The 15,480-nt window shown below is 43.6% G+C and overlaps 1 protein-coding gene across 1 annotated transcript in view; it reads right to left on the minus strand.

The window, feature by feature from the left end:
- SIAE (sialic acid acetylesterase) overlaps positions 1-15,480 on the minus strand; it is a 1,017,559-nt gene that overhangs the window by 637,836 nt on the left and 364,243 nt on the right. Inside the window, exon 3 of the mRNA XM_069224521.1 lies at positions 4,026-4,201. Coding sequence (XP_069080622.1) covers positions 4,026-4,201 — 176 coding nt within the window. The remainder of the gene's footprint in view (positions 1-4,025; positions 4,202-15,480) is intronic.

The raw sequence follows: 15,480 nt of genomic DNA on the forward strand, positions 1-15,480 counted from the left end.
GCCCCAGTCCTAGTAAAAGCCCTATACTTAGCTGTATAAAACATCAGAATCCTGTTTGTCATGAAAAAGACCCTGAAAGGAAGCAAGGGGAAATTGACTTGAGAGTAGTAGAGAATCTGGCTGTCCTGCAGATCAGTCATGTTTAGACAATTTATAAAGGGGAGGAGGGGATCTTGTTGATGAGACGGATATGCCTTTTTGCATCATGCTTTCAGGTAATTAGAGACTAAGGGACATAAACTGGTATTCAAGTCTCTATATTGCATTCAAAGAAAAGTCACAAATAGTGATCCAGGATCCAAATAAAGTAAGACGATTTGCTTTCTCAGATCTAATTGAATTGTCATCCACGCATGAGGTCAGTGACCTGTTAATAAATAAAACACAGTTGTTGGACCATTCTCAGAGAGTCTCCCACCAGCCTCAGACCCTGATGGAGCATGTCACAAATATTTAAAGCTGGAGGGCATCAGTGAATAAAGTCCTGGAGTATGTTGTCCATTTATTGTCTAGGTTAGCGGAGGAAACAGAGCATAATGTGGACACATATATATTGATCTGGTGCCCACTGCTCCTAAACTCCAAATCTTGTACCCATTTCAGAAATACATAGGTTACCTTGATACCTATTTTTCACTGTACATAGTCTACCATAGGAATTGGTCTATACTCAGTAAACAATGAAAAAGCAATGTACGGTGCAGCTCATTTGCTGGGACTGGTCTCTTGGGTTCTTGGAGAACCTACAAACCCTTTATATCCTCACAACCAAAAGGATCTAGCAAACATAATGGTATTGCTTTTGTAAATTGGATATTATGACAAATATTTACACATGAAAATATTGTCACAAATGGCTGTTTTCTTCTACTCTTTTTCAATAATTCTTTACTTCAACAGTTAGTGTTTTTTATGAAAATCTTGGGGGATCGACTCATATGACCCATTTCTGAATGTGGAATTCTCTCTACTTTTGTGAAGTATATAGATTTCCTGGATCACCCATGGGTTTCACACTGGTTTGCACCAAAAACTGGAAGGAGGCTAGAAAAACAATAAATTGGAAAAATGGGCTACCACTTTGAAAAATGCCAAAACGTTGGTAAAAAAAAGAAATGTTTTTTGATTCGGCTCCATGTGTTCCTGACAGATGAGAAGATGTTGACTTTAGCACATCAAAATGTTCATTAATGGCATTTTCATGAAAAAACAGACACTTTTATCCAGATAAAGTTTTTCCTATTTTTCCCCAAAAACTCAAAATTTTGCCATATTTTGGCTATTTGCTTGGTTGCCTCCAGGGGAATCACAAACCCTGGGTACCTTTAGAGTCCCCAAGATGTTGGAAAAAAGGACGCAAATTTGGTGTGGATAGCTTATGTGGACAGAAAGATATGGAGGCCTGAGCACAAACTATTCCAAATACCCCCAAAAAGCTTAGCACTTTGGGGAGGGGAGTCAGCAGCGAAAAGGTTAAAGTAAAAGGTCTGACCCATTCCTGAATTTATGAAGATCATTTTAAACTGTAATGACATGAGATTATGCTGTGGTGTAGGTAACTATTTTGTTATTCTATCAGAACAGCTATATAATCCGACTGGAATTCTTTTATACTGGGAACCTCCAATTTTATTTATTGGATTAAACAAATCGCTCCTTTTGTTCCCCCTATCGGTATGCTCATCAGCTCCTTTTCTGCATTGACTGTATTGGAAAAATATAGTATCTGAAAATGTCTAGTCACTTTTAGTGTTCTGTTTTCCTTGGGTGGGTATTTGGATATGAATCCACACAAAGTGGAAAGTATTTTAATCTAGGAGGGTAGGGATTGATAGTGGAACACAATAAGAAATTTTAACACAATAAATTATGTTGTTAAGTATTGACATTTAAGCAGTGAATTTATAGATTTTTAATTGATTGGTGTTTTAATGTGCATTGTTTGTGTTGCCTTATCTGCATAATATCAAATAAATAAAAATAAAAGCAAAATACAAACAGGCTGTATAAAGAGAGAAAGAGATCTGGGCCTGGTTGTTGGCATTAGCAAGTCACTCCAGGACAGGATCCAATGCGCAGCTTAATTTGGGCAGACGCATAAACCCTGACAAATGCAATTATTTGTGCCATACTCTCAGGCACCTGAGTGATGCTGGAACATTACCGAAAATGTATTAGTCTAACACAAGATGCGGCGTACTTGGCAGAGCTGTACACCTAGGTCCCATGTACTGCAGCCACCTAAAGAAGTTAAAAGAAGAATGCAACAGGCCGCCAACCTTCATAATAGTGATTTAGAAAGCACGCAATAGAGCACACATTTTGTAGGTAGGGGCCCTTGCAGTTTAGTGACGCAGAAAGCAAAATGCCTTTATTGAGCAAATCAAGATGAAACAAATGAAGATGTGAGATGTATGTGTTCCGAGTGCGAATAAAAAGAATGTACTGGCTTCTGTGGTGCTGCATTTGACTGGATGAGTGTATGATAGTCGAAGGGGTGGTATTTGAGGGGAAGAAGTACCCTCGAAATTGCCTAAGATATTAGGACCCTGGAAACACTATAATGGTTTAGCTGAGGGTATTCAAGGAGCACACTAGCAGAACTCACACAAATGCTGATTTGACACTGGATACTATAGAAATCAGATTGGACGACACAGATTTTTTATTTAGCAACAACGTGGAGTAGCTTGAGAACACTGTATGTTGGCAACATATGTTGGGACAAGGTAAATACTTTTAAGACTACAATAGAGGAACATGTTGCATGGACAATAAAAGAACATCAATGTGTTCCTATAATTGCACTTTGTATCTGTTTTGTTCCTTAAGGAAAACAAGTATAAACAAGCATCTGCAATGCAATGGGTCTCACGTTTGCTTGAGGTAGAGCTAATAGTGTTGCAAATCCCTAACTGGACTTTTCTTGCCACATAAATTGAAAATGAAAAGTAAAACAGATGACATAAGCAAGCCACAGCCGCCATGAGCGTGAAGGAGAGACACAAAAGGAAAAAGAAGTTTGCTCATGGTCAAACGTATCGGGAAACGTGCAATTATTCATGTAACAGGGTCGATGGCCAATGCGGAAACAAAACTGCCCCAACGAGAGACAAACATAAAGCGTTTACCAATGATAACAAAGGATTTGTGAAAGGCAAGCCCATGAGCGAGTGATAGTGATGGGCGTGCGGTGGGCGTGCTTAAAAGCCAACAGATAGGTTACAACATGTCTGAGCGCTTGCCTGCTCGACCTAAAAACGTTGCAAGAATGTACAAGCTCGGACTCAATGTTCTGGTGTCGTACATTAAAAAACACGTGCATTACACCATGAATAGTATCCTGAATCAATGAATTCTATGTTAACCATTTGTGATGGCACCGCTAAATTCTTGGACCATGAATGGGGAAAACTTATACATTTTATAACTTAGTTCTTAGACTGAGAGAGTCAACTTCGATAATATATTCCCATCAAGAGTAAAGTAATATATTAGTTTAGTTTATCCTGCCTGTAGCATAAATGTGTGAATGGAAACGTTCGGATTCCATGCCTTACGGCTAAATAATCATATTTTCTTTCTTTGGCTTTCTGCAGACCTAAAGACAGTGTATGACATTTAAACACATGCTCTGAAGTATATGAACCCTTTGGAAAAAATCTAGAAAGCATTACCTACTGCTCTCGCTTGCACTGTAAAGTGACTCAAACGGGCATAAGCAGGTTCTAACATTTCAATTGAGAAATATTTGAAACTATCCAATCCCATGAGATGAGGAGGTGTGACTTTCCATGTGCTTGGCATAGCTAGAGTAATTTCAGAAATCAGAACTCCTGAGCCTTTTTTCTCAGATAAAGTACAAATCAGCACTTTTGTTTGGTAATTTACATTTTCTTTTTGTATAAAAATGGTCTTGGAGAAGTTGACTGCGAAGCATGGAACTGTATAATTTAAAAGCGAATTTAAGTCAGAGTTCCCCTTTTATCTCACATTTCATTTTTTTTCTGTAAAATTGGATGTACCTGTAAAACAGTCATCTCCATGTTACTTTGGCCACCACAAAGCCAAACATCTCCAAAGTAGATATCCTGTAGTGTAATGCTTGTGACTCCCCCTCTGAAGAACTGCTCTGCATACAACACATATGGTCCACCGTGATCAACAGGATCCAGGGCTACTTTCCAGATGTCCGCATTTCCTGATAAAATATCAATAAAAAACAGTTTGGTTCAATAACTTTTATGCAGTACTTCTTCCGCATAAAAGTACATAAAAACAATCAATCAATACAATAAAATCATATAAATATAACAAATCCAGTCACAATAAAAACTTAAAAAACAATTCTAAAAAGATAAAATCATTCAGCGCAATTACTGTGGTCACTGAGAACAGGATCGTACTAAAAAAACTACCACCTTTAGAGAGGTGTCTTTCGTGATTTTCAATAGCTGCATGATAAAAGACAACATCACATAGCACAACAGAGGGGTCTGGAGATGCTGCAAAAATAACAACGCCGGCTTCCATTGATGAAAACTAAATAGTTTGAGAAGTGGGAGGAGAAAGAGACACCTAGGAATTGTGTAAAACGGACAGAAAAACATGATGTGCATGGTTATCTGTGGGGATATCCCATCACAGGGGCAAGGTGGAAGTTCTTACCTTACAGGGTGACCCACCATCAACGGAATATAGTTGAAGTGGAACATAGTCAGCACAAACCAGTGCTGAGGTTCCAGTGTAGATAAATATGGTTGTAGGACCTTCTGTGGCAAAAGCTGCATATAGAGGCACATAGAGATTTTAGATCGATTAGCATTGTCCTTCCTTGCCATACTCAAACCCAAATATATATTTTCTTTTTTAAACACATTTTATTATATCTACTACACAAATTCGGAGATCGGAACAGCTCAGGCCAGGGAATCTCAAGTGCAAGTAAGAGGTTCAGACAATCATTAATAATCAGGTGGTTCGAAGGAGGATCCCTCACCCATATTGTCCTCTATAACAAAAGGGGAGCCATTTTCATTATGTCTTCAAAATAAGGCATAGAGAGCTTGACTTCACACAGTATAGTTGAGCACCCATGAAAGACAGCTAAAAGTTTCCTGAAAAAGGCATTTTCTGAATCCCACCTGTATCCCCTATCCCACAGATAGTACAAGCAAGTAAGCGTGGCCAATAAAACCATTAGGTCTAACCTGAAAGTCCCCCAAAGAACACTCAAAAGCCTCAGAAGTGAAAATTTAATCAATGGTAGAAGCCAAGAGTCCGCCCCAAATAGCATTTTACGATTATATTTTACCAGCAAGTGGTACAGGGCTTTACCATAACTGTCCTGTTTAAAATTCTCCAAAACTCATGCTGGAATCCACAAGACCACAACTTGTCTTCATAAGGAGAGGGCAGTGGTGAGCATTAAAATCACCAGTCCATAGGATCTCCAGTGGCTTTATGTGTGACTGAATTAGGCGTTCGATTTCTCCCTCTAATCATATATCTACCACAGTTCATGTCAAGCCGTCAAAGACGTTGTTATAAAAGTTGATAAGGAGAAGATCCCAACCTTGTTCCAAAGCCAATATAACACAATGAAAAAACGGGGACACAACAGAGTGTAGAGCACCTTCCCCCTGAAAGAGTTAGAAATAAAGGCAGTGAGACCCCCTATTGGCCCTACCCACCCTGGAGGGTTTGGCGGGTAATACATAGACTTGATTACCATCCAGGGCACAAACATCAATTGCCCACGTCTCTTGGAGACAAATAATTTGGTATTTCACCAACAGATATACCCACTCAGGCTTATAAAACTTATTGTTTAACCCGGCAATGTTTCACGATAAAAACTTTACCCTTGTAACTAGGGAGGACGTTGATGGTGTCATGCCTGGTTTGACCTGTGCCGTTTCCTTCACCCCTGAAACTCCGTTAGTCTCACTTGGGAGTCAATCACAGCTTTCCTGTAAGTATGAGGTAGCCCTAGCTGGGCTCCACAGTGGTCAGGAACGGTAGGCATATTAGAAAGCCGATGGTTTATCTCGTTGGCTGATGTTAAAAATTGCGGAAGTTTATGAAACAAAAACCCAAGGGCCAGACCTTAAAGAATGAAGACCGGATAAAAAACATTTTTCTGGCAATACAGAGAAAAGAGAAGACGAGAAATGAACCATGAACAGCTTTAACTAAATAATATTTTTAATAATAATAATTTGTACAGTTTTATACAGTGCAAACAAGACCCGAAGGAGCGTGAATGTTTACAATGGCAAAGGTTGCAGAATACTACAAGGTAGCCATATCATTAACAGTGAAAAACACATACAAAGCGATCAATTAAATAGCAGATAGAAATACAAATGTAAAATGCAAGTGGGAATGCAGCTGCTCTATCTTTTCTGAATATTTTATTAGCAGCTCACCAGCTAAGCTGGGGGGAACAACTGCCTTCTTTGAAGCCACACAATGTGTTTTTTTTTTTTTCGTTTTTTCTCTCTCAGGGTTGCCCTTTCTGATTGGGCAACCCGAGGTGCTCTGGTCACAGCTCAGGGAGACCACCCCTGGCTGCCCCACTGACTCCTAGCACAGCCTGCACTTCCACATGCAGCCCCAGAAACCAGCAGTCTCTTTTTCCAGCTCGCTCCCATGGGCAGTCTTGCACACAGTGGTGGCCACCCACTCCCCCCACACAATGGCAATGGGAGTGGGGGCAGGCCCACCACCATTTGAAAGGAGCGTGGCAGCACCCTAACACTGCTGTTCCTGTGGGGCCCAGAGGTGGTGGTCCAGGGTCCCTGGCTTACCTTGCAGGGGGTGCAATGGCACTCCCCAGCATTCTGTGATGCTGGGAGCCTGGAGTTGGGGGACCTAGACCCCATGAATAAAATACAGCCCGAGGTATGGAATCCCCAGGCCCTCGTGGCTCTGGGGAGGGGACCCTAGGCACGCCCCTCTCAGGATAAAAATCTCGAATTCCTCCTTGTGGTGACCCCTGGGGGCGTATCAAGGAGGGCAATGGAGCTCCAAGCGCTCCTTGATCACTGGTGGAGTCAAAGTTCAAATCCTTTCATTGCTGATATTTCGGGCCCTTTTGCACACTTTTGGGCTCATTTTGCTCCGGATGGCTATCCCTAGCCACCTGGAGCACTATGGTTGGGCCTCCTGGCCTCTAAAGTGATTAACTTTGCAGGGAGCTGGATTCACCGGCTCCCTGCGCCAGTCCTTCTCCTTGGCATCCTCTGCAGTTTCTCTCCTCAGGGTAAAAGCCTATTCTCACCCCCCCAACGAGTCTTCACTCGATGTAAAAGGGTCAGCTTCCCTGGTCATGGGGAGAGCCCCACTGGTCCTGGGGTTAACGGAAGTTAGAGTCCTTTGTCCAGATGGCTATCAGGGGGTTCGTCTTTCCAACTGTCCATGGTTGCCACCTCCAGTCCCTGTGTCCAGCAGAAAATCACAACCAAGACAGTTCTCCCCCTTACACAAGGCCTTTCAAGTGGGGTTAGAAGGTTTCAGAAGCTGGGCATCCCTGGTCTATTCTGGGGTGTCACTTAACCTCTTTGCCCCAATCGTCCTGCGTAACCTGCAGTCACATTTCAAAATGGGTTCACTCTGGAGTCACTTGTCACATCTGCTCTGGAGGTCTCAGCTCTGACCATCAGTGACATCACTGCTAGGGTCTTTCCTATCAATTCTTCACAGGAAGAACCTTCCAGTGTTTTCTCCAGAGGTCTGGGCGCACTCCTTTGTTCAGTGGGATTGGGCAGGCCTATACCTAGTACAGTGTGACAGCTGATTGACTGATGCAGATCCTTCATTTCCATCCCTTTCCTCCTCAGGAGCTAAGTCAAGTTCTGGTAATTGCTCCCCTTCTGTGGGGAGGCCTTTGTTCCTGGGGCTGCAGAGAAATGTTAATAACTGGGCACATCAGGGTTGACAAAAGGCCTGGGTTCCGATCCTGAGCTGAGCCAGAGAAACATGACAGTTCTGGATGACCCATGAGCTGAATAAATATCTTTTTGAAACTTACAGAATACATTTCCCCTCACAGGTTACAGCCCAATTCCATATGTTACTGGTCTCTGTAAGCCAAAAGGAAGCAAATCTGCACTTTTAGGCAGCCTTCCCTATAGGTCTATAATAAAATGGCACTGCAGACAAGACAGTAAAAAACACTGACTTTCCCTAAGAATGTACACTAAAATTTTGAGGCCTACCCCAGATCAATGTCCAATCCTGCAGAGTCCCCTCTGTGCCAGGCTACGTATGCTCAGTTACTGGCCTACACTAGATGGAAGTCTTCACCCACAGCCCTCACAAGTGTGCGCATGCGTTAGCACAAGTGTTCATGTGAAACAAGCCAAGTACCTGTTACCCTTGCTACACTGCAGCAGCCTTATCTTAAAAGGCAGACACTGGGAGTAAACACAAGCAGTGCATTTACCATGAGTTTACCGTGGGTGGGTCACCGGATGGGAGGCTCACTCACAGCAAAAGGGTCACATAGCAGGTGGTCAAAAAGCAACAAACAAAAACATAATCCAGGCAAATTTGATGGACAAGAGCCATTTACTTGCAAGTCCCCTTGCCACTACAGGTGCAATGACTGCCCTAAGTGGAATTGCTTTGAGGTACCGGGTGGCATGGTCCACTACCAGCAGAATAGCCTGTTCCCAGATGCAATCTGAAGGTCAAGGGGACCAACAATTTCTATCCCTACCTCTTCAAAGGGAGAACATACTGCAGGTTGTGTTATCAGGGGAGCCTTTGTCTTGTCACTGGCTCGACAGGTAACACAAAAGATCGTGTTCACTTTCTCTGACATCTGGCGCCAATAAAAGTAACTGACCAACTATTCCCAGGTTTCAGTCTGCCCCAGGTGATCAGCTAAATGGATGTCGTGGGCCAGGGTGAAGAGGAATTTTCTGTTTTATTTGGGGTCGGCCTACACTCCTGGTTGCCCTTGGTTTAGTGACCGTTGCCTCACTATACGGAATTCACTCACCTATTATACCTCAGGGGCACCACTTTCCTCCACCTTTTCTTGCCTTTTAGCTGATCGCCTTAGGCCCTGAAAATGTGCTGTCAACGCCCTCACAATGTGGGCACTGTCGAGATCTATTCACCTGAGTGCCTCCCAGTCGCTTGTTGACAAACTTTCAGCATGCAAATATGAGAGAGAGAGGAGAGAGGGAAAGAAAGAGAGGGAGAGAGAAGGAAAGAGGGGAGAGAGAAAGGGGGAGAGAGAAAAGAGAGAAAGAGAGAAGGGAGATGGAGAGAGGGAGAGGAGACTGAGGGGAGAGAGGTATGGAGGTAGAGAGAGAGCGAGAGAGTGAGAGAGACGGTTACAGAATGGCTTCTGGACAGGGCTTGAATGACCTCTAGACCAAACTTAGTAGAAAGCAGCATTGGATTATGTCCCTGGCTCTGGATTTGTTTGGTATATCTGAAAGCCCTCAGGTCCAGCTTCAAGAATCACAGAACAAGGTCACTTCTAATATTCAACACACAAATAAGAACTAATTAGTCTGAGAAAGCAATGCAAAGTCATCCTTTCAACCATTCTTAAACCGTGTATACCCTTAATCTGTCGGACATTACCTTCATTTGGTGCATATCAAAAATAAATGACTAGTTGCCTTAGGAAGTTCCTCAAATGTCTCTATTACAATAAACAGCAGATATGTATCTGCCTCCTGGACGATGTTCGAGTTTTCAATAATTAAGAACAGGAAATTCACTCCCTGTATTGTCTTTTGAGGCTCTTTATAGATATGTATTTAGTCTTTTTAGGTTCTGTGCACTGAACTTTTTTCATTGTCATGTTGGAGAAGCTCAAGGAATCTCACTTGACTTAGTTTTCTCTTGCAGATACAGGATGTGGGAGCCTTCTAGGATGTTGGCAAGATTCGGAGTCCAGGAGCTGGAGATGAGATGGGAACCAGGATGTTGGGACCGGACTTCAGGTGAGGCAGGGAGATCCTCTCTCTTCCCCTTTTGTGTGTGTGTGCACCATTTGCCCTTAAAAGGAGGCTCCCCTTTGAAGCTGGCCTTTTGGGCTCATGCCCTTGTTTGGCATTCCTTTTAGGGAGAGGTCACACCTCTTCCAGTGACAGGTCCTTATGTTCCTTCCTGAGAGCCATTCACACCTCCATCCAGGAGGGCAGAAGGCTGTCTAATGGCCAGTACCATAAACGGTGTGAGAAAATGCAATTTTTGACATAGTTAGCCACCCACTTTTTGCCTGGTATATGATGTAGCCTCAAAATTTTAGTGCTCAGGGCCCCTGCTAACTGGGTTCCCCGGGCCAGATCTACTCCCCCAAAACTGTTGTGGTACATTGACACAATTAAAGACACCTTTAGCTGCCACATTAAGTCCCTAGTAAATGGTGCTTAGGCACCCAGGGCATGGGGTACTAAGGGTAAAGCCCCTAGGGGCAGCAGCACTGATTGTGCCACCCTCTAGGACCATGTATTCAGATGCACCGTTGCAGGCTGAGTGTCCTGATGCAATCCTAAGACAAACTCGACATGGCACACTCCCCCTGTGTGTCCTGTACACTACACACTGCATGACCTATAGGTAAGTCACCCCTCTGGAAGGCCTTTCAGCCCCGAGGCAGGGTGCACTATATGGTATTTGAGGGCATAGGTGCATGAGTAATATGCCCCCACTTTGTCCGTGCCAAACCTGGGACATAGTGAGTGAACAAAGCAGCCATTTTAAGTGCATGTGCTGGGCACTGGTCAATACAAGTTTCAAAGCTCCATAATGGCCACTATGAACCCTGGGTTGTTTGGTATCAAACAACTCAGAATGATAAATCAATGTTGGTACCAGCATTGGATTTATTGCAAAATGTACCCAGGGGTTACCTTAGAGGTGCCCCCTGCAAAACCTACCTACCCTGGCATGGTTGCTGGCCGGTCACAACTAGCCTGCCACCACCAGACAAGAGTCTGAATCCCTGGTGTGAGAGATCCTGCTCTCTGGGATTCAGAACAAAGCCTTTCCTGGGTGGAGGTGCTAACGCCCCCTCCCTCAGGAATGTGCATTGCCTTGCTAGCAAGCTTCAAAGGGCTTATCGCCCTTGAAACTTAAACCCCAGGCCTGCTGCTAGCAGCAGATGACCACCCCCATTGCAAACCTCTACTTGGAGTGGGAGCCATGGTAGGAAACTAGACAAAGGACAGGAGGAGTGGCTAGTCCTGGCTTGCTTTACCTCTATGGTGTTGCATGCGAGGTGACCCCTCCATTTCATTGCCCTCTATCTTGCATGGAAGGAAGATAGGCAATCAGGTGTAGGGAAGTGAACTCTGCCCACAGGAAATGTTCACTTAGTGGGTGCAGCCACCCTAAAGTAAAAGACCCAATGGTCACCTCTGGGTTTCCCCCTCAAACGCCCCTAAATACAGTATTTAGTGAGCATCCCCAGACCAATAAATCAGATTCCATGGACAGAAGAAGACTAGCAACAAGAAGACCCAAGGCTCGAGAACTGAAGTCGTGCTGCACCAAGAAAAGGTGCCAAACCCACCCTGCTGCACCCAGGACTGGCCAAGCGCCGCTGAGGGGTTGGTTGGGTGTCGGACAGACTCCACAAACCCCCAGAAGACCTCCACTCTTCAAAAATCACTGAGGATCTCCCTCCAGAGTGAAGGCATCACTCTACAACTGCAAGGAACCAAAGACCCAGTGAAGGCCACTTCACTGACCGGCTGTTGACCAAGGAACTGGATGCCACAGCCAGACCAAACTTCACCCGTCGGACCATGAGGACAAAACATACCAGTGTGCCAAGTTTGGTGCCACTGCGACCTCCAGGTGCCAGACCGTGCATAGCCCCATGTCACCACACGTCAGACACCCAGAAGGACAGTCTATTCTGACCTGAAAAAGGACCAGGAGTAAGCCCCAGTCGAGGGACCTCAGGAACCACCCAAACCTTCCCCCCAGAGTGCCCATGTTGACCTGCAAGCGACCCTCAAAGTAACCTACCTCCTGCTTCCAAGGGAACCTTTGCATACAGCTCCTGGCTTACCGATTCGCTCTACACCCAGCCGCGCAGTGCCCTGCACCGAAGATCCAGCTGTGCCCTAAGGGTCCCACACCCCTTGCGACCTCTACACTCTCAAGGGACCCACCGGCCTGGCACCAACTCAATCGACTTTCTGCAGCTGCTCTTGCCAGAACCGGGAGTCACTCGAACTTCTCCAGGCTGGTCCAGGGTACCCAGGATGACCTTAACCTACCTGCAAAAGGAGACATTAGTAAACATATTGCCTGATTTACTATGAATTTTTAAAGTATTCTTCCACTGATTCCTATGGTGAGTAATTACGCACAGAAAAACGAACTTTATTAAAACTTGAAAAATTCATGACTTAAAAAGTACTTACCCAACTTAGATGATCTTGGTCTTAAAAAATGTATAAAAATCTGAAGTATTTTTGTAAATTGGTCTCGAGTTATTCTTTTGAGTGTGTGCTTCGATTTATTGATATTGTCAGTACAACAAATGCTTTGCACTTCTCCAAGATTAGCCTAACTGCTCGACCAAGCTACCATAAAAATTAGAGCATAGGTTGGTCTAGTTTTGACCTCTATGAGCCAGCATGTGGTTGCCTGGACCCCCTGCACCATGTGCCTAGCTTTGCACACACACTACATAGAGGGCCAGTCTCCTACAAACGGTCAATAGAAAAATTTGAGCAACAAAATGGCAAAGTGGCCTTTCTGTGACAGTGTGGAGTTTTAATGACAGGACATATAAAGCCATATGTCCTACTTTTTCATATACAGCACCTTGCTTTAGGGCTTATTAGGCCTACCCTAGAGATGCTATACATATTAAAAAGGGAAGGATTGGGCTTTGCCATTACTTTAAATGGCAAAGTCAAGTTAGCAGTGTAAAAACTGCACAGCCAGAAAGAAAACATTGTCTGATAGTCATGCTTTGATATGTCACACTCATGGTGGCACAATAAGTTGTGCAGTCCATGAGGGATGCTAATTTACAGGCCCTGGGTTCCCTGGTACCATGTACTAGGGACTTAAAAGTAAGTTAACTTATGCCAATTGTGGGTGAGCCTATCAAACACTATATTTTAAGGGTCAGAACAACAGCACTGAGGTCTGTTTGGCAGGACTCTGAAGTGCACCTTCAGAGTTGAAAAACCAGGAGCATCAGTCCAAAACCTTGGGGGTGATCATGCAAAAAAAAGGCATTCGCTTACAGGGGACCTATCCGGATAAATTTCATGTAATTTAAGCGGTTTCCAGTAAGTGCAACCCCTGGACCTGCGCACATGTTGTCACCGACTCTGTCCGTCTGTTGCGCCCCTAAGTCTGCATCCCACAGTTTTTATACTTTCAATAAAGTTTTGCTTCTATCCACTTTCAGGGCTCTCTAAATGTATGTGATTACTCTCCAACACTGTTCCATTTCCAGCAACATATTTAATACTACTGTAATACAGAGACCACTGGAAAACTCCAGCCAAATCTTGGTAGCTGTTTTGGTTATATTCACACACTGTAAAGATTGCCCAGGGTAAACAGCAAACTGGTCCTGTACCTCCAAAAAGATATCTCATGGATTAAAATCACCCACAGTGCAGCAATCTCCTTCCCTTTACCGTGCTGTGATAATATCTTTACTGATATGTCTAAAGTGTTGCACCACTTAATGGCTAGGAAACTGGATGAAGGGTGCTCCAAAAATCTTTTTACTGCAGATTCCCACACTCAAGCTGTTTTCACACAATGCAGGGACAGTGTTTAGGAACCTTTCCGCCTTTCATCAGGAACATCAACAGGGTCTTATCAGTGACACACCTATTAATCTTTTTTTTTAACAGCTACCTGTATTCTTTGTCGCATGCTACAATTGTACAGTAATAGAGTGTAAATCCAGATCAGAGTAGCCTAGGCCTCGATTTTCTCTATACATTTTTAGTACTGCTAAATTGACCCTTTACTCCTTCTATCCCATACCAATAAGATGAGTATGCTTTCAAGCCATAGATTTTGTTCTCAGAATGACACACAAAAGATTTTGTAAATTATACAGACAACTGGGGAGAAACACCATCTTAGCTTCCGCACTCCTGCTCATTAAAGACTCGGGAAGTGTATTCTAAAACCGCAAGGCAATCAACTACCCCTCTCATGGTGTAATCAAATTGTTTTAAAATGGTGTGTGCTTTTGGGGTCTCTAATTGGCAGTCAGTTTCCACCCTGTCCAAGTAGGGAACCTCATTCTAGTCAGAATAAAGAAGCAAATTTGGCCCACGAGGAATTCCCTGACGTAGGCTTGCAATGGGAGACACATTTCAATACTTAAGTATATAGGTAGCTGCTGGACCTGGCCCTTTTTGCGTGGTCATCCCCAAATGTTTAGCCTCCTTCTTATTTTTTCTGACCTGTTTTTGTTGCCTTTAGGACTCTGGACACTTTACCACTGCTGACCAGTGCTAAAGTGCACGTACTCTCTGTGTAAATTGTATTTGTGATCATTTCCATGACTGGCATATTTGATTTACAAGTAAGTTCCTAGTAAAGTACACTAGAGGTGCACAGGGCTTGTAAATCAAATGCTACTGGTGGGCCTGAAGCACTGATTGTGCCACCCACACGAGTAGTCCTGTAAACATATCTCAGATCTGCCACTGCAGTGTCTGTGTGGGCAGTTTTAAACTGCCAATTCGACCCACGTGCAGGGTAAGGTTCATTTAAAAGGTAGAACATGTACTGGTGTGTTTTACATGTCCTGATAAATTCAGTTTCACTATTGCAAGGCCTATTTCTCTCATATGTTAACATGGGGACTGCCTTTAAATATCTTTTAAGTTTCCCATTGGGAGCAAATAGCAGATAGGAAGTTTAGGGTTTCTGAACTCACAATTTAAAAATACATCTTTGGGTAGAGTTGATTTTTAGATTGTCTGTTTGAAAATGCCACTGTTAGAAAGTGGGCATTTTCTTGCTTAACCATTTTGTGCCTCCGCCTGACTGTGGATTCCACGTCTGGATCAGACTGACAGTTGGGCTGTTTGCAAATTCTCTCTAGGCAGTGACACAAAAGGGAGCTATGAGTCTCCTGGGTTAGAGTGTGGAGGGAGGAGCTTATACCTGTAGGAGGCTGGCCTGGTTTGTAGTTGGTACCAAAGGTACTTACACCTTATACCAGGTCCAGTTATCCTTTATTAGTGAAATGTAGTCAGAGTCTAGAAGCCAGGCTGTCTAGAGATAGCTGTAGGCATAGCAACCAAGGCTGAACTAGGAGACATGCAAAGCTTTTGCAATACCACTGTACTTACCCACATTAAACACAGTACTCAGTGTTACAAAAATAAAGGTACTTTATTTTAGTCACTCAATGCCAAAAATACTTTGGAGACTATACTCCCTTGGGAAGTAGGTAAATTACACAATATAAACACTAGTAACCAAAAACAGGTAAGTACACAG

This window comes from Pleurodeles waltl, chromosome 3_1 (assembly GCF_031143425.1).
Source record: "Pleurodeles waltl isolate 20211129_DDA chromosome 3_1, aPleWal1.hap1.20221129, whole genome shotgun sequence".
NCBI lineage: Eukaryota > Metazoa > Chordata > Amphibia > Caudata > Salamandridae > Pleurodeles > Pleurodeles waltl.